At 39.3% G+C, this 24,310-nt stretch overlaps 1 protein-coding gene across 1 annotated transcript in view; it reads left to right on the forward strand.

The window, feature by feature from the left end:
* Positions 1-24,310, forward strand: part of CPQ (carboxypeptidase Q) — a 463,854-nt gene that overhangs the window by 285,203 nt on the left and 154,341 nt on the right. Inside the window, exon 6 of the mRNA XM_059994940.1 lies at positions 11,203-11,314. Within this exon, the coding sequence (XP_059850923.1) occupies positions 11,203-11,314 (112 nt within the window). The remainder of the gene's footprint in view (positions 1-11,202; positions 11,315-24,310) is intronic.

The following is a 24,310-nucleotide window of genomic DNA, read 5'->3' on the forward strand; positions in this document are numbered from 1 at the left end:
TAACTTACTGTGTTTTGGGGTCTCGTTTTTGCAGGTTGCAGGTTCATAGTTCCCGTTGTTTTTGGTGTCTACCCCCAGTGGGTAAGGTTGGTTCAGTGGGTTGTGTAGGCTTCCTGGTGGAGGGGACTGGTGCCTGTGTTCTGGAGGATGAGGCTGGATCTTGTCTTTCTGATGGGCAGGACCGTGTCCAGTGGTGTGTTTTGGGGTGTCTGTGACCTTATGATTTTGGCAGCCTCTTTGCTAATGAGTGGGGTTGTGTTCCTGTCTTGCTAATTGTTTGGCATAGAGTGTCCAGCCCTGTAGCTGCTGGTTGTTGAGTGGAGCTGGGTCTTAGCGTTGAGATGGAGATCTCTGGGAGAGCTTTTGCCATTTGATATTACGTGTAACTGGGAGGTCTCTGGTTGACCAGTATTCTGAACTCGGCTCTCACACCTCAGAGGCACAGGCCTGACACCCCACCGGCGCATCAAGAGTCTGTCAGCCATACGGCTCAGAATAAAAGGGAGAGAAAAAGAAAAAGAAAGAAAAGAAGGAAGAGAAAGAAAGGAAGGAAGGAAGGAGGGAGGGACGAAGGAAGGAAGGAAGGAAAGAAAGAGAGAGAAAAGAAAGAAAGAAAAGAAAGTTTTTGAAATAAAAAATGTTTTTAAAATATAACATAATTAAAAAGTAATAAAAAAAAGAAGGAAAGAAGAGAGCAACCAAACCAAAAAACAAATCCACCGATGATAACAAGCAGTAGAAACTATACTAACAAAACGGACAGACAGAACCCTAGGACGATTGGTAAAAGCAAAGCTGTACAGACAAAATCACACAAATAAGCATACACATACACACTCACAAAAAGAGAAAAAGGAAAAAAATGTATATATATTGTTGCTCCGTCCACTGCCTCAATTTTGGGATGATTCGTTGTCTAATCAGGTATTCCATAGATGCAGGTACATCAAGTTGATTGTGGAGATTTAATCCACTGCTCCTGAGGCTGCTGGGAGAGATTTCCCTTTCTCTTCTTTGTTTGCACAGCTCCTGGGGTTCAGCTTTGGATTTGTCCCCGCCTCTGCATGTAGGTCGCCTGAGGGCATCTGTTCTTCACTAAGACAGGACTGGGTTAAAGGAGAAGCTGATTAGCAGGCTCTGGCTCACTCAGGCCAAGGGGAGGGAGGGCTATAGAAGGCAGGATGAGCCTGCGGCAACAGAGGCCGGCATGACGTTGCACCAGCCTGAGGCACGCTGTGTGTTCTCCCGGGGAAGTTGTCTCTGGATCACGGGACCCTGGCAGTGGCGGGCTGCACAGGCTCCTGGGAAGGGAGGTGTGGATAGTGACCTGTGCTCGCACACAGGCTTCTTGGTGGCGGCAGCAGCAGCCTTAGCATCTCATGCCCATCTCTGGGGTCCACGCTGATAGCCGCGCATCGCACCCATCTCTGGAGCTCATTTAGGTGGTGCTCTGAATTCCCTCTCCTCGTGCACCCTGATACAATGGCCTTTTGCCTCTTCGGCAGGTCCAGACTTTTTCTCGGACTCCCTCCCGACTAGCTGTGGTGCACTAGCCCCCTTCAGGCTGTGTTCATGCAGCCAACCCCAGTCCTCTCCCTGGGATCTGACCTCGGAAGCCCGAGCCTCAGCTCCCAGCCCCGCCCGCCCCAGCAGGTGAGCAGACAAGCCTCTCGGGCTGGTGAGTGCTATTCGGCTACAGTCCTCTGTGCGGGAATGTCTCCGCTTTGCCCTCTGCACCCCTGCTCCTGCGCTCTCCTCCGCGGCTCTGAAGCTTCCCCCTCCGCCACCCACAGTCTCCGCCCGTGAAGGGGCTTCCTAGTGTGTGGAAACTTTTCCTCCTTCACAGCTCCCTCCCAGTGGTACAGGTCCCATCCTTATTCTTTGGTCCATTTTTTTCTTTTTTCTTTTGCCCTACCCACGTATGTGGGGAGTTTCTTGCCTTTTGGGAGGTCTGAGGTCTTCTGCCAGCGTTCAGTAGGTGTTCTGTAGGAGTTCTTCTACATGTAAATGTATTTCTGATGTATTTGGGGGGAGCAAGGCGATCTCCACGTTTCTCTCCTCCGCCATCTTGAAGGTCTCTCCTGCTAGCTCTTAAAATAAACCAAATAAAATGAGACGAAAAGAATGAAGCAGCTGCAAACAAAACAAAACATCACAAAAGCAAAAAATAAAACCACCAGGTAGTTGTCTTTCTGGTTTATGATTGAGCAAGACATTTATAAGATGAAGCATGCTTCAAAGGAAGTGACCATCTCGTTTATTGAAGATTGATCAATAAGAACTTGGTCAGGTTTAGATAAATACGTATACAGCTCACAATTTAAAATGCAGACTGTGAAAAGCTAGGCATGCTGAGAAGGTAAGGATGAGCCAATACTAGCCCTTTATTAGTACAGTTGGCCCTCTGAGTCTGTGGGTTTCGCCTTCACGGAATCAACCAATTGCAGATTGAAAACATTTGGGAAAAAATTCCAGAAAGTTCCAAAAATCCACACTTGAATTTATTGCAAGCCAGCAACTATATACATAGCATTTACATTGTACTAGGCATTATAAATAATCTAGAGAGGATTTAAAATATATGAGAGTTTGTGCATAAGTTAAATGCATATACTACACCATTTTATGTAAGGAACTTGAACATCCATGGATTTTGGTATTTGCCTGGGGGCCCTGTAACCAAACACTCTGAATATATTGAGGGAAGGATGACTGTGTTATCTGCTACGTATCTATAACTTCTAGTTAACATGGGCCTTTGGGGACCATTGAGCTGTTATATTGCAATAGCTTTCAATATGCTGCTCGATACAACTATTTTAGATTTTACAATTATATTTTCTCTCTAGTTGGTTTTTAGGAAGGGATACCACCTTTTTCATGTTTTAGTAACAAAATTATGATTTTAAGTAAATGTAGACATTTTCCATATTTTTCTTTGCTTTGCAACCGTTGAAATAGTATGAGATAAATCTGACCTTTAATGTTTGCTTGAACTCACTTAAAAAACTACCTTTGATAACTCTTGCTATTGTTTAGTATAGCATTCATTCAAAAGACTTTAGCATGTATGTACAATCTAAAGAAGAAGAATGAAAAGTTTACGTGTGTTCTCACTCAGTTTCAGAGATAGAATGCTACCAGTGCCTTAGAAGCCCGCTGTGTGCCCCTCTATGATGATTTCCCCCTCTCTGCCCTAACCCCATCTGATATAAATGATATCCTAATTTTGGTTTACCATTACTTTGCTTTTTCTTCATAATTTTATCATCTCTGTATGCGTTGCTAAAGATTATATTACTTAGCTCACTGAATTTTGAAATTTGTACTATGGAATCATACTCTTCTATTTCTTTTGTGATTTGTTCTTGCTTTTTCTTTCATATTTCTGTTTTTATATTCATTTATACATATTTATATATGTAGCTCTAGGTAATTTTAACTACTTTATCATATTCCATTGTATGACTGTACCATAGTTTACCCCTGTTACTGCTGATAGACATTTGGGTTGGTTGTAGTTTGAGGCCTTATGCTTGTTTCTATATGACCATTTTGGTACACGTCTCCAAGAGCCCAATTGCCAGAATTCTTCTAAATTGCACCTAAAGTGAAATTGTTGGGCTGTGAGATGTAGTCATCCTAAAAGGATATGCCCAATTGTTTTCCTAAATGATTTTAACAATTTTCTGCTCCTGCCAGCAGTGGATGAGAATTCCTGTTGCTCAGCATCCTTGCCACAACTTCATATTGTCAGGTTTAAAACTTTTTACCAATTAGATAGGTGCAAAGTGATATCGAGGATTTAATTTACGTTTCCCTGATCAATAATGAGTTTGGTCACTTCAAATGCTTGATGGCTGTTCATAAGTTCTTTTCTGTGAAATGCCTTTTACATGAATTCTGAGAAAAGTCTTTGTCTGATTGGTTAAATATCTGGGCTATATCAGGGTCTGGTTCTATTGAGTACTCTATTTCCTGATAAAAATTCTTTTTATTTCTTGCTTATTTTATAACTCACAATTTTTTATTGGGAGCTGGATATCATCTATAAGAGAACAGTAGAGCCTGAGGTGAGCAGTGTACATGCTCAAAAATGAGAACACCTCTTCTATCAAGCCATTAGTGTGAGGGTGGTACAGTCCATCTGTTTAGAGTTGAGCTAGGTTTGGATTGTATCATTTCTATTCTTGCTTTTGGTGCTCACATACTTCAGGCTGCTGCTGCTAGTCTGTTTTTAGTGTAGGAGTTGGGTTGTCAGAGCAGTTTTCCCAGTGCCTTGCTTCACCCTCAGCTTTCAGCAGTCTCTGTATGCCTGCACCACAGAAGGGGTCTCTATATCCCCTTGCCCTTCCCTTGGCTATGAACTGTTACTGCTCTGCTTGTTACTCACTGGAGGCTCCTGGCAGGGACAGGATGGTTTCTTGGTGCTTCTGCCCCTCAGTCTTAGCCAGGCTTTATGTGCCTGAGATCAAGAGTGGGGCTTTCTCATTTGTTTATTTTTTGTTTTTATTTTCATTACTCTAGGAGGTGGATCAAAAAAGATGTTACTGCGATTTATGTCAAAGAATATTCTGCCTGTGTTTTCCTCTAAGAGTTTTATAGCGTCCAGCCTTACATTTAGGTCTTTGATCCATTTTTAGTTTATTTTTGTGTATGGTGTTAGAGATTGTTCTAGTTTAATTTTTCTACATGTAGCTGTCCAGTTTTCCCAGCACCACTTATTGAAGAGACTGTCTTTTCTCCATTGTATATTCTCGCCTCCTTTGTCATAGATTAGTTGACCATAGGTGCGTGAGTTTATTTCTGGGCTTTCTATCCTGTTCCATTGATCTATATTTCTGTTTTTATGCCAGTACCATACTGTTTTGATTACGGTACTTTGTAGTATAGTCTGAAGTCAGGGAGGCTGATTCCTCCAGCTCCGTTTTTCTTTCTCAGGATTGCTTTGACTATTCTTTAATGAAAATAAAAACAAAAATAAACAAATGGGACCTAATTAAACTTAAAAGCTTCTGCACAGCAAAGGAAACCATAAACAAAATGAAAAGACAGCCCACAGAATTGGAGAAAATATTTGCAAATGAAGCGACCGACAAGGGATTAATCTCCAAAATATACAAACAGCTCATGCAGCTCTATGTCAAAAATCAAACCACCGAATGAAAAAATGGGCAGAAGATCTAAATAGAAATGTCTCCAAAGAAGACATGGCCAAAAAGCACATAAAAAGATGCTCAACATCACTAATTATCAGAGAAATTAAAATCAAAACTACAATGAGGTATTACCTCACAAGGTCAGAATGATCATCATCAAAAGTCTATAAACAATAAATGCTGGAGAGAGTGTGGAGAACAGGGACCCCTCCTACACTGTTGGTGGGAATGTAAATTGTTACAACCACTATGGAGAACAGTATGGAGGTTCCTTAAAAAACTAAAAATAGAACTACCATACGACCCAGCACTCCCAATCCTGGGCATATATCTGGAGAAAACCATAATATGAAAGAATACATGCACCCCGATGTTCACTGCAGCACTGTTTACGATAGCCAAGACATGGAAGCAACCTAAATGTCCGTTGACAAAGGAATGGATAAAGAAGATGTGGCACATATATACAATGGGATATTACTCAGCCATAAAAAAAATGAATTAATACCATTTGCAGCAATATGGATGGACCTAGAGATTATCATACTAAATGAAGTAAGTCAGACAGAGAAAGACAAATATCATATGATATCGCTTATATGTGGAATCTAAAAAAATGGTACCAATGAACTTATTTACAAAACAAAAATAGAGTCACAGATGTAGAAGACAAACTTATGGTTACCAGGAGGTGGGGGAGGGAGGGTAAACTGGGAGATTGGGATTCACATATACACACTACTATATATAAAATAGATAACTAGTAAGGACCTACTGTATAGCACAGGGAACTCTGCACAATACTCTGTAATAGCCTATATGGGAAGAGAATCCAGAAAAGAGTGGATATATGTATATGTATAACTGATTCACTTTGCTGTACAGTAGAAACTAACACAACATTGTAAATCAACTAGACTCCTATAAAAATTGTTTTTTAATTAAAAATAAAAGAGTGGGGCTTTCTCAGCATTTCTGCCCCTCCCCCTGTGAAAGCCAAACTCTGCCATGAGTCATGGGGATGCGTACCTCGTCCCTTACCCAGGGGCAGCAGAACTCTTTACATCAGTGCAGAATTCTGGGCGTGGGCAAGTCTCCTGCCCTCCTGGAGACAGGTGTCAGTGTAGGGTGGGAGTGCAGTTTCTACCCTTTTTCCTGTAGCCGCCAGCCTTTGCCTAGTACTGCCCTGCAGGGCAGTTTTCTGCCTCTCCCCCAGGGGGAGATAGCCTCGGCTTCGTATGAGAGAAGCGTCCCGGAAGTAGGTGTATTTGCTGCCTGCTCCCGACAGCACCCAGTCATATGTATCCCTGCACCACGAGGTGGGCTCTCTTAGGGCTTCTGCCCTGCTCTTTATTTCCTGTGAGCCCATGATGGAAGTTTGTGGAAAAGATCTAGAAAATAGGTACCTAGAGCCCTTATGTGGGAGGTTCCCAGGGATTCTAAACTCTCATCTTAACACACACTCAACCCTTTAAGAATTTGTTAACATTTCAGTTGTCTTCATTCTTGCTTTTATGACTGTGGCCTCTCCCCCCTGTCGCTGCTAAAGTCAGCCAGTTCATGTGTCCCACCTCTCCTTTGATGAGCACGTTATCCTCTGCAATTCAGTTCCTCTGGTTGAATTACAATCTCAGATCTCTGATAGGCCTAAAAAAGTTATGACTTTCTAGATTATCCAGATTTCTCTTATTGTTAGGGTAGGGACAGAATTCTCCTGTGGCTGTCTACACCTTAGGAGGAAGCTGACTGATTTTTCCTCTCCCTGCCACTACCCTCTCTATTCCCTTCCTCTGCCTTATTTTTCTTCATAATACTTAAAACTATCATTACGTTATATTTATTTATTGCCTGTCTCCCTCACCAGAATATAAATTCCATTAAGGCAGAATATTTGCTTGTTTTGTCCATTTCTGTATCTCTGGCACATAAGAGAAACTCAGTAGAAGCTGTTGAATAAATGCATGCATAAATGCCCAAGACCATGACATTTTCTCCAGGATCTTGTATTAGCTTGTTTTCATAAGAATGTACTTCTTCTGATGCTGTTCTCTTTCCCTTGTTCTGCGATATTTTTCATATGTCCCATTTCGATTGTGTTCTTATTTATCTTTTAATCAAGCAAATCTGTTTGCCTTCAGTATCTCCATATGCCCCAATAACAACGAAGCGGGGGCTTGTCCTCGGGCTGCTCTCTGTCTACCTTTGATTTAGTGTATCTTTGCTCTCAGACCCACAGCTGGCCTGCAGGTGTTTCTGTGCTGCTGCCAGTCTGATTCTTCATCCTCGCAGGCTGTCATCCAGTGCATCTCTGCCCTACTGCAGAAGTTCCCCCCACCCCCAAGACCCGAGCCTTTGGTGGTCAGGGCTAATGTGTGCCTCACAAATAGCAAACTGTATCTCAGAGCATCGGTGTTCCCTTTCTGCCTTCCTATTTGTTTTGTTGTGGCTGCTCCTGGCTCTTGCTGTTGTTTGCATAATTTTTACTCTTTACTGCATTTGGAAGAGATGGTGGTGAGATGGAAGCTGGAGGGCAGGGGATTGGTCAGTGCTCTGCCTGCCTCGGGGAGCAGCGCATAAGGAGGGTAGATGAGGGGGCACCCCCCTTCTCTGTTGGTTCTAGGCCATGTTATTGCTCTAAGGGCTGCACATCTGGCAGCAGAACCGGTGCATTCCCTTATCTTTTATAACGTGATCCTTTTTCATAAATCTGGAGTTTACTGTGTCTCTGAGTTGTCTGTTTTTTTTTTGTTTGCTTAAATCAGATCCAAATATGTTACAAGTAATGTTCATCTCTGCCTGACCCTTTGTTATGTTTTTCTGGGTTATCCTTTGTGAGCCTGCATTACAGCATGCTAGCCAGACACCCTGTTGAATGAGACCTCCTGCACTACTACTTTCGAGGTTTAGGTTGAAACTTTTATGATTAGGAAAATTCAAGTTCATTAAATATGCTACTGAATTAGAAGTAGCTTCTTGTCATCACCTAGTCTTTAAATCAGTTTATATTAAAATTACTACTATCCCATGGTAACCCCCAATATATTCTGGTTTTGTAAAAAAAAAAAAAAAAAAGAGTAAAACAAACTCTCTTCCATATCACTGTGCCAAAGACCTCATCCTATGGGATATCATTTAGTTTCCTATCATCAAACCATTTCCATCTTTTCACTGTTAGTTTAAGTAATAATTCTGGATTAGAGAACAGAGATATTTCAGAAAACATAAAGAAATATAATTGTAAGACAACCTCAGTTAGTCTGAAGGTTAAAACAGTAGCTGCCTTGATTTAATTACTCATGTGTTTTCTGAGAAAAAGTTGATTAAAACAGATTTTGACACTTTTTATCCATTGGAACTTTAACTTCATTGGGAAAATGGTCCTGAGGGTGGTGACAATGTTGACTAATTGGCTTGTTCATCCCACATGGGATTACACCACTTTTTGAATCAGAATTTCCTGCTATTGCAACACATTTTTTTCTTTTGTTTTTTTTCCTGAGAAACAATCCATTTGGGTTCATTACATGGCCATTTGTTAGTCTGGGGCATTGTACTTGTTTATAACTACAATGAAGTAGTAAGCTAGGTCTGCCTGTATATACAGAGTCAGTGGGAGATCCTGCAGCTGCTCAGGGGACGAGGCAGTGCAAGGGGTCACCCTGATATTTTAAACCCAAAATCCTACTTTCCCGAAGTCCTGGGGCATTTTCCTGTTAATCATCAAGAACATTTGTTCAACTTCGGTTTATTTATTTACTGTATGCTGTATGTAGAATCAATCTGTTGAGCTTGGTTTTTTTAAGCTTTTTTATTGAAGTGTAATATTCTCAGAGAACATGCACAAATTCTAAGCGTATAACAAGATGAACTTTTACCAACTGAGTGCACCTGTGTAACCAGTACCCAGAAAAAAGAACGTGACCAGCACCTGGTCAGGAAACAGAACATGACCAGCACCCAGCAGCTCGACTCGTGTCCTCGTCCTGTCACTACCCCTCCTTACCATGGGTAACCACTCTCCTGTTTTGCTTGTTTTTCTATCTTACATAAATGGGATTATACACGATGTATTATTTCTTTCATTTTTCATTATGTTTATGAGATTCGTGTATTTATTGTGTATTGATTGTATCTGTTCATTCACACTGCCGCGCAGCGTTCCATTGGTCAATACAATACACTATTCATTCTGCCATTGACAGGCATTTGAGTAGTTTTCTTTGTGGGGGAGATGGGAGTTATTATGAATACTCTCTGAACGTTCTAGTACATCCCTTCTGGTGAAAGCATTCATATGCATCCATTCCTGTTGGAGTGTAGCTGGGAGTGGAATTGCTAGGTCCTAAGGTGTTTGTATGTTCAGATTTAGTAGATAAGCCAGTTTTCCAGAGTGGTTGTAAGTATTTATACTCACACTTGATGTATGAGAGTTCCAGTTGCTCCACCTCCTCACCAATACTTTCTGTCTTTTTCATTTTAGCTATTCCAGTGGATATGTACTGAATGTGGTTTAATTTATATTTCCTTGATGATAATGAACCTGAGCAACTTTTAATATGATTATTAGTAATTTGTATTGATATATCCCTTTTTTGTGAATTGTCTGTGCAAGTTTTTTGCCCATTTTTCTATCATTTGACTCTCTTTTTGTTACTGTTTCATAGAAGTTCTTTATATAATCTGGATATGGGACCTCTGTTGAAATATGTATGGTAAATATTTTCTCCTCTGTGGGTTGCCTTTTCATTCCTGTAATGGAGTCTTTTGATGAACAAATATTCCTAATACTTTTAAAGTCCAATTTATTATTTTTTCTTTTATGGTTTGCACTTTTTTTGTCCAGTTTAAGAAATCTTTGCCTACTCTAAGTTGACAGAGCTGTTCTATGCTTTCCTCTAATATCTTTATTTAAATTTGTAATTCATCTGACTTGATATTCATATACTACATGATCTAGAGATCAAGACACATACTTGCCATGTGGATATCCTATTAACCCAGCGTCATTTTACTTGGTTTTTAACTTGTTTAAAATATGTCCATACATGGGGAGGGGAAAAGGGTAAGCTGAGACGAAGTGAGAGAGTGGCATTGACATATATACACTACCAAATGTCAAATAGATGGCTAGTGGGAAGCAGCTGCATGGCACAGGGAGATCAGCTCGGTGCTTTGTGACCACCTAGACGGGTGGGATAGGGAGGGTGGGAGGGAGACGCAAGAGGCAGGGGATATGGGGCTATATGTATACGTATAGCTGATTCATTTTGTTATACAGCAGCAACTAACACAACAATGTAAAGCAATTATACTCCAATAAAGATGTTAAAAAAATAAAAATTAAAACAAAACAAAACAAAAAATAAATAAATAAAATAAAATATGTCCATAAAATTTAGTTTCACTGAAATATTTTTTATATTTTCCTGGAGAGAATTACTAATGATTCTTGAAAAAAATTTAAACCTTTGGTGATGTAAAATTTATAATATAATCAACAGATTTATTTAACACATGAATTGAGATATTTCTTAAAGGTTCTTCTGTTTAATTAGACTCTAGTTTGTAACTCCAGCATACTTTTTTATTCAACACCAGAGTGATTCATAATGCACAAAGCACAATAATTAAAAATAAATAAATTATTCTCACTTTTTCATTTGAATTCAATTCAACACATGTTTATTATTTGTCTGCTAGAATTTGGGACAGTTGAGAATATGGTTGAAGTTTTGAGCTCCATTTTTATGTCATTTAGGTTTTAAGCCATATAATAAAGTTGTCAAACATCTGTCAGTAATAAACCATTTTTCTTTAGTATTCAAAATTATATTAATAAAGAGAAGTACAAGGTGAGAAGTTTTATTACTATTAAGATGACCTTACACCGCTATACCAAGTTTTCCACTAGTAATGACACACCTTTTAAAAAGTAAAAATAGAAAATATACAAGTTTCATTTATATATTTGGAATGCCTATGACTGCTTCTTCTTTGATGTCATTTCTGCTCAGTTTTTTTTTTTCTCTTTTTATTATTCTAGGTTGTACTGGTCAGTGGACATCTGGACAGCTGGGATGTTGGGCAGGGTGCGATGGATGATGGTGGAGGAGCCTTTATATCATGGGAAGCGCTCTCGCTTATTAAAGATCTTGGTAAGTATTTAGTAAGTCGTTAACCAACGTGTGAGAGTGTCAGTGGTGACATGTTTAACTCAATACACAGAATGCTCAACAGATTGGTTATTATGCCATGTTTAAAGATCCTCCTGAGGTCTGTATGTTTTTTGTCAGTTGATTCCCAGAAAAAAAACTAATTTGTCCCCTTAAAGAAAGAAATTCTTATTCAAGTGTCCACCAGACAGCCAAAGGATCAAATACGATCAGCCACGGGGGAAAATGAACAAGCAAATAAAACTGTAGCAAATGCAACCACATCAGCTAGAGATTGTGTAAGGAAACCATAACCAAGTGGAAAGAAAAATCAGCAGCTCCCCCACTTCCTTTTCCTTGTTTGTCTTTAAAGACATCATCAGGCTGTTAGGATAGCTTTACTGCTTTCCATGATAGAAGTCAAGGAGCCAAAGTAGGCCTGAAGGAATGGTGCTTTTGGCCACAGTAAGGAATCTAGGATGAAAAATTGGACCTGCCAGGTTAACCTAGACATGGGACAGGCATCAAAAGGAAAGACTAATTGTGAAAACAGTTTATTTTGATGACCCTATTTACAAACAAAAACCATACATTTCCTCTTTGTGTGCTGGTCAAAAGGTGGATTTTGAGCGGGGTTAGAAATAATGAAACAGTCTGAAATGAGACTTCCGTGTCTGAATCAAACCAGTGGTGGTTTTGAAAATGCCTCATCAGCAGAACGTTTTATATTGTAACTGTGGAGTAACCTTGGTTTCAGATGTAGTAAAGATCAGAACATGCCTTTTGGTGAAGGTGTTCCATTGCTTACTTAAGTACACATGTGTTTAAATGCATGCATTTCCTCTGGCTTTTAATGAACCCTTCTAATCCTAAATCAGCCCATTAAATAATTGTTCATCTTAACTAGACTACTGACATTGTCTTGGTCGAGGCAAATACTTAGTGTATCATTTTGCTTTATGTCTTACTTGTGTTTTAAAAATGGAGAAATGGGAAGGTGATTGTGCATGTTTTTAACTTCTGAAGAGGCCGGTGTCTCTCATCCTTGGCATTATTGACACTTGGGGCCAGATAATTCTTTGTTGTGAGGTGGGTCCCGTACGTTGTAGAATGTTTAGCTGCATCCCTGGCCTCTACCTACTAGATGCCAGTAACACCTTTCTCCCCCAGCCCCTAAGCTCTGACAACCAAAAATGTCTCCAGACATTGCCAAATGTCTCCGGCGGGTTGTGGGCGGAAAGGGTGGCACGTAAAGTTGACCCACTAAAAGAAGCTATTAAAAATTTTCTAGGAGACCTGAATACAGGGTCGTTTTTTAAAAAATGAAACAAACTAATTGGAAAACTTACATTGTATATACTTATACTTTTAGCATCATTACCATACTGAGCAGCTACTATGTGAAAGCATTTTGTAGAAGTTGGGCATACAGAGAGGTTTAAAGTATGTCCTCTGTTCTTAAGACCCTTAGAACATAGTTGAAGACATACATATGCACCTACACACATAGTTATCAATAAAGATATAATGTCAAGTCTGCTTTTAGAATTGGGTAAGGTTTGAGAGAGAGAAATTGCCCAGCAAATAAAATCGAAAAACACTCATTCCTTCAGAGGAGATCTGGGAGACTCCATATGTGAATGCTCTCCTCCTCTAACCTTAAAAAAAATATTCCCTTGGCTATCTGTTCTCTCTGTCCTTAACTTCATTCCAGAATGAAGTGGGTTCTAGAGACGAGGCAGGCAAATATCCAGCAGTTTCCTCTTTACCGGGCACAGATATTTATTTTAGAAGTTAATTTTATTCCCAGGTGTTCCAACCAGCTTGACAGGAGGCAGAGTGGAGTGTAAAAAGAGACCTGGACCCACCTCAATTAGATTTTTAGGTCCCTCTGTGCCACAAACTACATTTTTGGCCTCGGGCAGGTCATCTGAACTCTCTGGACTTCGTTTTCTTCACCTCTGTTCAACTGTTAGCTTCCAGAGTATTTTTATCTGCTCTAGATTGGCATAAAAATTGTGTCTCCTCTACGCTTTGAATCTTACTTCTTTAGTACTCAGCATGGGACCCTAAATCACTGTTAATTGAGTTGAATTCAATTGCATGAATAAATGTCAAACACCATGCAAAGGTGAATTGAGTATCTTTCTCCAGCTCTGAAAGTATACTGACTTCAGTTGCCTTTGATAGCTAGTAATCAGTCTCGTTCAATTCAGGACTTAACTCTCCTATAGATTTCTGAACACCTATGTAAACACATGAATTCAACTCTAAAATAAAGACTAATATTTCTTTTGAGTAGGTGTTAAGAGGCAGCATGGCATACTGTTAAAAAAACACTCTGGAGCCAGAGTGCGTGGGTCTATCTCATAAGGTAGCTCTGAAAATTAAATAATCTATTCACATAATATACTTAAAACAGTGCCTAACCCAACCCAGATATACAATAAATTTTAACTTTTATTATTTAATAAGCATGATCTGACAGTACCATATTTTTTTAAACCCCACACCAGCTTTGCCTCCTAACTTAATATGTTAATTGTACTGATGTAACTCTAGGGCCAGCTGCTATTGTATCCCTAAATATCCTTTCCCTTTACTATTTAAGTCACCATCTCTTGTATGATGGAAATCCACTGACCCCTTCATCATTTTCCACTTTCATACTAAATTTTCAAGAGTCTAAATTTCTCCTGGCCACTTCCTGCTTAAGTTGAAGGCCTAGAATCCGTGCTATACCTCACATCCTGTGATTGCACCCACGGAGTCTTACTCTTTAATTTTAAAATTAAAATTAGATTGTGGATTTCTGTTTGTAGCTTGTGTATGTCTTTTAATATGAAGAACTATGTCTAACGTGTCACATATGCCTTCTAGATGAAAATTAACGGTAGACTTGAATAAGAAATAGCACTTTGGGCTAGAGGCCAAGAAATGGGTTCATAATTATATTACTTAATTACATTGACCCCAAACTGTTTAGTTGGTAAAATATGAAAGCTCTATGGGCAATCTCTTTTTCCAAGAAAAGTGAGATTCCTTCTGGCTGCTACTCCTTGGACAATATGTCATGCAGAATGCATGTCAAAGTCCCTCAGTGGGGCTTGTTAATTTGAAGTGTTGGTCCAGTGGAACTTTCTGATATTTAGAAATATTGTTCGAAGATTCATCCTTCATGTCTCTTCTCCTTTATTCACTTCTTTCACTACTTTTATAGATTCACTCTTTTTTTTGCCCAAGCCATCAGCTAAAACCATATTCAGTTAATCTAACAGAAGAGATATTTGTGCTTTGCAAATATAACCAGTCATTCCTGAGTAACTGTCAACAGAAGGCTATTTGCTGTGAAATGCCATTGAATACTTTTTTGTGTTTGTGGTTTACTGGACTTGAAAGTGTTTATTTGAAATGTCATTTCCTGGAATGTTCTGGTGTCAGTGGACAAAGCCAATGGCCAAAGATCTTATGCTTCAAAATGTTCATTTGGCACTTGAATAATAAACCACCATCCATCCCCAAATTCTTCCAACTTTACCATTTTCCATGAAGTTAGAATTTTAAGTTTTCAGGCCTAAACAAACGGGAAAAGTAATTAACAGTACTACCTGGTTGTTGAAATGTTGGATATGTGTGAAACATCTTTTTAGAGAAATTTAAACGTGAGCATCTTGACTGTGATTTTTATACAGCTTTAAGTCTGTGTGTTAGAAAAATATTTTATTTATATATTTCTTCACTCATTCACTCAACAAATATTTACTGTGTACTGATTGCATGTCAGTTGCCAGATACCTTGTAACAAAGAGGAATGAGACTGGTCCTTGAAGTCTTAGAAGTAGGAGAGACATTTAATTCAAAAATTGCAATGAAATTGTTGTAAGCTCTTTAATTGAAATATGTGCAAATTACTCCAGGTAATTGAAATATGTGCAACTTACTTCGGGCACCTGGTAAAGGGAGAGACCAGCATGGCTTGGCTGGGTCAGGGCGCCTTCACAAAAGTGATATTTGAGCTTTCTTTTATAAAGATAAATAGAATTTCCTGAAGCAAAAGGGGCACAATGAAGAATTCCCAGCAGATTATAGAGCTTCCAGTCCTGTGTATCATTAAAAATGAGGAGAAAACTGTTGACAGTAACAGTCATGGGATTGGGGGGGAAGAGAGTGTTTGCGGAATTGCAGGAGATACTCTTTTTACCTGATATATAATATTAGATTTTTGTGTAGTAAGCATGTGTTACTTCAGTAATTAAGAAAAAACTCTCAAAAGCAAAAAACAAAAAAAAAAATTCTTGGTCTTGCCATCACCATAAACACTCTGTTAACAGGAACTACAGAACTACAGAGGTAGGAAGTAGGAAGAGTCATGCAGGAGTCACCAATGCCCAGAAGTACACCAGGCAATACAACCAAATGCGTGCTAAGGTTTTGGTGTAGTTAGAGCTTTATGTAGCCATTTCTAATGCACTGGGTTCCCTGTCAGAGGTGGGGATCCATCCAGGAAGAGGGTTTTCTTCTCCGAGGCCCTGGTCAAGCCTCCCTTGGAAATGTCTCAGGAAGTCCAATCCAGAATAACTGAGTGAGGGAAATGAAAAACTTCTAAGAAATAGAAACCTAACGGATAGAGCTAGAGATAGAGCATGAAGCCAACTTGGGACTAGCCCAGATCTAGAAAGGAGGTTCCATTAGAAAGGACCTCCTCTTATGGTCAAATAAGTTTGGGAAACTCTCTCTTGGTAATTTTTTTTTTTTAACATCTTTATTGGAGTATAATTGCTTTACAATGGTGTGTTAGTTTCTGCTTTATAGCAAAGTGAATCAGTTATACATATGTTCCCATATCTCTTCCCTCTTGCATCTCCCTCCCTCCCACCCTCCCTATCCCACCCCTCTAGGTGGTCACAAACCACCTAACTGATCTCCCTGTGCTATGCGGCTGCTTCCCACTAGCTATCTATTTTACGTTTGGTAGTGTATATATGTCCATGCCACTCTCTCACTTTGTCCCAGATTCCCCTTCCCCCTCCCCATATCCTCAAGTCCATGCTCTAGTAGGTCTGTGTCTTTATTCCCATCTTACCCCTAGGTACTTCATGACCTTTTTTTTTTTTTCTTAGATTCCATATATATGTGTTAGCATACGGTATTTGTTTTTCTCTTTCTGACTTCACTTCACTCTGTGTGACAGACTCTAGGTCCACCCACCTCACTACAAATAACTCAATTTCGTTTCTTTTTATGGCTGAGTAATATTCCATTGTATATATGTGCCACATCTTCTTTATCCATTCATCTGTTGATGGACACTTAGGTTGCTTCCATGTCCTGGTAATTTCTTTATTCATCAAAAAACATTTGTTGGGAAAGTGATTCCATGACTCAAGTGTGCTTTGGGAAACATTGCTCTGGGGCATTACTGGTGTTGGCAGAATTGAGGAGGAATCCAAGAATGCTTGCTGAGGTATACTTCATGGAACTGAGTACAAATGGCCTTGGATTTATTTTCATTCTAGATTTTCTAGGCTGTCTTTGGGCTCTTGCGATTGCCAGAATAGTGACAAGATAGAGCCATGTAATGGTTCCTTAACTGGCATGGTGGAGATTATTCTTATATTATAAGAATATTCCTGAAGAGCATCTGTACCCACCCAAGTGCAAACTTTACCCAACAAATAACTTCATTTCTGCACTATCTAAGCCTATTTTATTAAGATAAATGTAGTATTATTGGAAATGTTTAACATATACTAAAGGCTCTCTCTGCCAGGTTTTTCTGTGGGCCCCCAATGCACTAGAATTTGGTAGGATTTATTTTTTCTAGAAGGACTTTTGATCTTAAAACATTCCACAAACTCTTCCCTGCTCCCTTTTTGGATGCACTTCCTCCACAATTATTTTGTGAACACAAGAAGGGAGTCTTACATCCCCGGGAAAGGTTTCCTATTAAAATCACCTCAATACATTTAGGAAATAATATGTCCGCTTCTGGAACTGTCCAAGAAATTAACTTGTTTCAAGTCTTAGAAAAAAGTGTTTTCTCCAACATTAAATTTTATTTTTATTAATTTGAATTTTAATTTGTAGATGGTTGTTTGCCTTTTTTTTCCTGAACAAATTTTGGTCTTGACTCTTTATAATTATATTTAGTGATGCAAATACCTAGAACAATGGAAGAATTAGAAACTAAGAATTTGCTTGCTTTTTCTCTTTTTTTCTAACTCCTAAAAGTAGGTTTATAGTCAGGGGGCATTTTTAGCTCCTTCTCATGGTCTTTAGAGGATGATCTTCTCATTTTTTATTTAAATATGTTATTTCCTCTAGTGGCAAGGTAGGTAGTGTCTGGCTTTACCTTAAGACCTGTGGCAGATACATATTTTTTCAGCTGGGAATTGCTGAGACCTTTTCTTGAGGTTTGAACACATTGTAAGTCTCACTAAAACACTTTGCATCTTTATATCTCATTCAGCTAACATAGACATTTCCAGTGGTGTGTGTAAAAAGACAAACTGTGTGTAGATTGTTCTTCCAAATATGTCATGAGATAAAGTAAGGCTTGTTACAAATGAATCACTTAGAATGTGTTCTACCTTTTAGTTTGGACGTGGTAGGGGAGATTCTGTAGTCCTTTCAAAGCCTTAAACTACATGAATATTGCTGTTATTATTTTATCATGTAGTTAAAATATACCATTTCTGTGTCAAAGGAGACAAGACCCAGGCCCAGTGGCATTCAGCCTTGCGATTCGTTCCTTCCTGTCTGACAGAATCTGGAGAGGTGGCGGATGAATGTTGCCAGAGGAAGGGCCTCAGGGTCCCCTCTGTCCATAGCGTGCTCAGCTTCCTCCCCGACATCTGCTTTGATTTGGCCCGTATGCCTTAGAAAGTTAAGAAATGTGGTGTTGGTAAAGGAAAAGGAAGCCTTAAAGTTGCTACTACTGGGCTTCCCTGGTGGCGCAGTGGTTGAGAGTCCGCCTGCCGATGCTGGCGACACGGGTTCGTGCCCCAGGCCGGGAAGATCCCACAGACCGCGGAGCGGCTGGGCCCGTGAGCCATGGCCGCTGAGCCTGCGTGTCCGGAGCCTGTGCTCCACAACGGGAGAGGCCACAGCAGTGAGAGGCCCGCGTACCGCAAAAAAAAAAAAAAAAAAAAAAAGTTGCTACTAATTATCCTGGAGAAGAATGGCTATGTAAAGACTTAATAATGGTATCCATAGTGCCCCAATGGATTTCTTTCCACTCAAGGATGGGATCCATATAAGTCCAGAGCAGGGCTGCCTCGAAAATGTAGGCTACCTCATTAGAGCTGTATCATCACAGTACTGTGCAACTTGGCTCACAAGATCTCCTATTTCAATAATAAATATTGAACGCCTGCTTCATGTCCAGCTAATAAAATAGGTAAGACGCAGATCATTCCATCAAAGAGCTCACAGTCAGGCATCAATAGCTTCACATGGGTGGGAAGCAGGAGAAGAAAGCACACGATTAGAGCTCATGAAGGTACATAATTTGAGGAGTGGAAGATGTTTTCGTAAACCTAGAGCCATAGGTGAATGAGGAGTGGTGAGAATTTAGCAGATGAGGGTCAGTTTGTAAAGGGCATTGGATACGAAGCTGAACTTCAGAGCTGGTGCTATAGGCAGTAGGAGCCGTTGAAGATTTTAAGCATGAGATTGACTTCTTCTAAAGATACTGGCTAGGCTATCCGTTTAACTTGTAAGGAAGTGGGATGAATAGAATGGAGACACAGGAAAGTGGAGTGGGGAGATTCCAGCTGTACAGAGCCTGAAGAACCACAGTTTTGGAGTTACTAAGCAAATTTTATTTGCCATGTGGCTGACAAGCCAGCTAAATATACCAAAGAGGAAGTGACGGGGTTTCCAAGGATGCTGTGTTCTTCGCCTACACACTTCGCTGCATCATGCTAATGCTGCCTTTTGCAAGAGCTGTGGTCTGCTCAGCTTAGAATAAATTCTGTTCCAGTAAATGTGCCGAAAAGCAAAGGTCTGCAAACAAAAAAACAAGAAAATATATTGTGAACATCTGACTGGAACTTTATGGTTAACTGGATTTTTTAAATGGTCCTGGGAGATAAGGATTTAGTTTAGTTCATTTTTAGGCACCACCAGCCCTGTGAACATCCCCGAAAGCAAGCTCTAGAAATGGAGAGTTTCTACTGGATGTGTGACGGAAATGATAAGCTAAATAAAGTATTAAATGAAGTTGACTATTGTCACATTACTTATTTGTAATCCTGCTAATGCCATCCTCATATTGGAGAAATCATCAGTGATGAACTCAGCCCATGTTCTTGCTTGACACCAGCATCTCCAGATTGTACCATGTGACTCAGATCTCATGGACTTTTTAACCAATGAACTCCTACTTCCTTAACCCCTAAATAACTCAAAACCTGTAGGCAAACGAGAGGTAGCATGGATAGTAGAATAGCATACACTCCATGTTAGAGTATCTTGGGTTCAAATCCTTCTATGCTACTTAGTATTATGTTGTACAAACTATTTAACCTTTTAAATCTCAGTTTCCTCTTCCTTACAATGGCAACAATTTATCTTGAATTGTTATAGGATGATTTGAAATAATTTAGGCAGTGTCTGGTCCCCACTAGATCATCAGTAATAATAACTCTTATTATTAGGTGTTAATTGCCAAAACAACAAGGGTGAATATTCCAGCAGGGGGTATAATCTCAGGATCGACCTTGTCTCTCAAGGCTTGATGTCTGTATCTCTTTGCACAGTTGGGCTTGGTCAAGGCCATCCCTAAAGCAGAGAAGCCTTCATAATAAAAGAACGGTAGCTGGTTCTGATGAGCCAGACTCAAGAACCATCACCCCCGTATAGCCACCATTCAAGAGTATATATAGGGACTTCCCTGGTGGCGCATTGGTTAAGAATCCGCCTGCCAATGCAGGGGACACGGGTCCCATCCCTGGTCCGGGAAGATCCCACATGCCATGGAGCAACAAAGCCTGTGAGCCACAACTACTGAGCTCACGTGCCACAACTACTGAAGCCCACGCGCCTAGAGCCCGTGCTCCACAAGAGAAGCCACCGCAATGAGAAGCCCGTGCACCGCAATGAAGAGTAGCCCCCGCCCGCCGCAACTAAAGAAGGCCCGCGTGCAGCAACAAAGACCCAACGCAGCCAAAAATGAGTAAATAAATAAATAAATTTATATATTAAAAAAAGAGTATATATAAGGCTGATTCTCTCCTCATTGCTGTAGAGAAGGGCAGTTAATAGATGCTTCAAAAATGTGATGTGGAATTAAAGTAACACTCACAAGATATGGGGATGGAGAGATCTTCATCTTTTTCGTCCCCTTTTCTCTCTCTGCCAGTGTCCTTAACCTAGTAATGCTGTATTTACAAAGACTTATAATATCCCTAAAGAAAAAAATAGTGAAAACAGGAAATAGCTGTTGAGGGCAACATAATTTACTACAAAGTAAATTGTTTGAAATATAGAAAAAAATCAAGGCAGAGAAAACAAAGAATCAAATCTAGTACTTACTCTTAACATTTTACCCTGGTAACTGAGCTCTCAAGAAGTCTTTTCTGTTTTTTAATATAGTCAAAACCCCACAATTTCCAGGCATTCCCAGAGGATCCCCATGCATAGAAAACTGAGCACAATGACCACTGATGCTTGCATTATTGTTCTTTCTCTGTAATAATGGCATTTTTTAAAAGAAATACATTTAAAATATAATTGAAAGTATTCCGAGTTTTTGCCTTGGTTAATGTGTATAGGAAAATATAAGTCAGGAAGTGTTTCAAAGGCTGTATTTCTGTTCACGTCACCATAGACCATGTATCCACTTAGCCATCCCATAGTCACTTGTTTCAAGCAGCACATTAGAACAAGGGAAGATGTTATGAAGTGCTTTCTACTGGAATTACTTTTTTGTGAAAGATATAAGTGTGAGTTCATCTTTTATAGTTGAATAATTTTAGATGAAATCATTTGAATGTCATTTTTAGCCACAAATGAGGAATTAGAGGAATTTTCAAATTATTACCTTTCTAGAACTTTACGTTGTTACAAAAAACAGTGATTAAACTTATAAAGTAGGGATTTTTTTTTTTTTTTTTGCGGTACGCGGGCCTCTCACTGTTGTGGCCTCTCCCGTTGCGGAGCACAGGCTCCGGACGCGCAGGCTCAGCGGCCATGGCTCACGGGCCCAGCCGCTCCGCGGCATGTGGGATCCTCCCGGACCGGGGCACGAACCCGTGTGCCCTGCATCGGCAGGCGGGCTCTCAACCACTGCACCACCAGGGAAGCCCTAAAGTAGGGATTTTTGATAATAATGCAAAACATATATCAAAAGAACACCTTATGTTTTCACTTAATATAATAAGACATTAATTAAACAATATATCAGCAAACATTAACTGAACATCTGGGAGAAAAGAGAAGAGAGCCAGTATATATGGAATATCTCCTATGCACCAGTTACTTCACATGACCTTTTTTAATCCTCAAAAGAGCCCTCTGAGGTATATCTTGTTATGTCTGGCAGGTCACTGGACCTATCTGAGCCTTAGTTCCTTACCAGTAAAATAGATGACAATATGTTTGCAGGACTGTTACATGAATCAAATACAATGTAAGCAAATGCATATCTATCAGACAAAGATGCAAAGATGAAAAATCCGTGACACAGATGTTGAAGAAAACTGTAGTGGCAATGCTGCCACTGATGGTTACCATCTCACTGACCTAGAATTCAAATGGAGCACTTTGGTGGAGAAGTGATTTGGGAGGTAGGGATACAAGGTAACCTTAAAGTGGTTAGAGTAAGAAAAAACTTCAGTAAAGTCCTACAACGTTTTATAACAGCATCATTTTACTAATTACAAATGTGTAATATTTCTTTCTTTTTTTTTTTTTAAGAATCAACAGTAGCAGTAAATAGTCTTGCTTTAGGACTTAAATGAAGGAGGACCAAAAAAAAAAAAAAAATGATTTCTCACCCAGGTCTTCTTAGAATGGTGTGAAGATGAAAAGAGATGCTTCCTGACTTTAGGATGAAATAATAACAGCATTTAGCATTCTAGAGCACGCTGTTCCAAGCTCCGAGCTACATTCTGGATATGCAGTTCTCAGAGTCTGGAAGGTAGAAATTACTATTATTCCTTTTACAGATGAGGGGCCTAAGGCTGATGCTACTTACAAGTTACAAAAGTAGAAAATCTTTTATTTCTTCTTCTTAATGTTTCTCTTCAATTTTTTTCTTTGCCCCCCCTTTTTTAAAAATAATTCAAATATTTGGAAGCAGACATAGAATAATAAACACAATCCTCCACCCAAATCTCATAAATGTTAACAATGTCAAATATTTGTTAACAGTCCTTAGTTTAAAAGAAGTTAAAAATTACCAATACAGCTGAAACCTGTTTTGTACCTCTCCACAATCTATCCCCTTCTCCCCTTGCAGTTGTAACCGTGTCCTGATTGTTGTAACATTGTTCTGTAAGGGTATTTATCCAAAAGCAGTATTATATCATTTTTGTGATTTTGAATTTACATAGATGGTATTATTCTCTTCCATGTGTGGGCTTATTGTGTTTTATTTATTTCTTCTGTCTTCTTCAGGTGAATTTCTTATTTTCTAACATTTACATTTAAGGCCATACATCTCTTACTAAGCAATGGCTTAGCTACTTTCCACAAGTTTTGAAATAGTGTCTTAATGGCCATCCAATCTAAACATGTTAGGATTTTCATTATGATTCTTCTTTGACTCTTTAATTATTATAGCTTTCTTTAAGTTTCCAAAAATATTAGTTACTGAGTTCCAGTTTTGCTGCATAGTAGTTGTTAAACATGGTTTATGTAATACTGATTCTTTGGTATTTGTTGAGACAAAATTTTGGTTTATTACTTGGTCAGTTTTTTTAAAATATGTTCTTATGACTTGCAAAGAATATGTAGCCTCGTTTTCTGGGAACAGCATTCTACATATTCTTTCATTAGAGAAAATGTATTAATTGTGTTGTTTAAAACTACTATATCATTACTAGTTTCTTTATCTGGTTGCTCTATCGGTTTTTGAGAGCAGTATATTAAAATCTCCCACTAAGATTGTGATTTTATAAATTTCTTCTTGAATTTCTATCAGCTTAATTAGCTTTCTATAATTTGAAGCTTCGTTGCTTTACCTGGTTGAGTCTAAACACCTTCTTTATCCTTAATGTTTTTTCCCTGTAAGTCTATTTTATCTTATATTAGTACTGTATCATAACTACCTCTCTTTTGGTTACTCTTTTTCTATTCCTTTACTTCCAACTAATCTAGGTCATTGTGTTTTAGTTGATTCTGTTGTAAACAGCGTATAGTTAGATTTTTAAATATTCAATCTCACAATATCAGTTAATGGATATGTTTGTTCTGCTTCTCTTTATTGTGGTTACCTATATTTTAGTAACCTTCTAACTTTTTTCTATTAAAGCTGCCTTTTTTGTTTCTTTTTTCTCCTTTTCTTTTTTTTTGCTTTCTGTTGGATTCATTGTTTTTTCTTACACTCTCTTCCTATTTTTCCCTCCACCATTTGGAAATTTATTCATTATCTTCCTATTCTTTTAGTGGTTATTGTTGAAATGTCACATGTATATATATATATTTATTTATTTATTTTGCGTTACGCGGGCCTCTCACTGTTGCGGCCTCTCCCGTTGCGGAGCACAGGCTCCGGACGCACAGGCTCAGCAGCCATGGCTCACGGGCCCAGCCGCTCCGCGGCATGTGGAATCTTCCCGGACCGGGGCACGAACCCGTGTCCCCTGCATCGGCAGGCGGACTCTCAACCACTGCGCCACCAGGGGAGCCCTCACATGTATATTTGTTTTAATTAAATAATACAGCAATCATAAGTTGCTCCAGTATATGCACTCCCATCATGTGTATCATGTATATTCTTGGTGACTAGTGTTTGAGTTATGCCTTGTTTCCAAACCCTCCCCAGATTTATTA

The sequence above is a fragment of the Delphinus delphis genome, chromosome 17 (genome assembly GCF_949987515.2).
Source record: "Delphinus delphis chromosome 17, mDelDel1.2, whole genome shotgun sequence".
Taxonomy (NCBI): domain Eukaryota; kingdom Metazoa; phylum Chordata; class Mammalia; order Artiodactyla; family Delphinidae; genus Delphinus; species Delphinus delphis.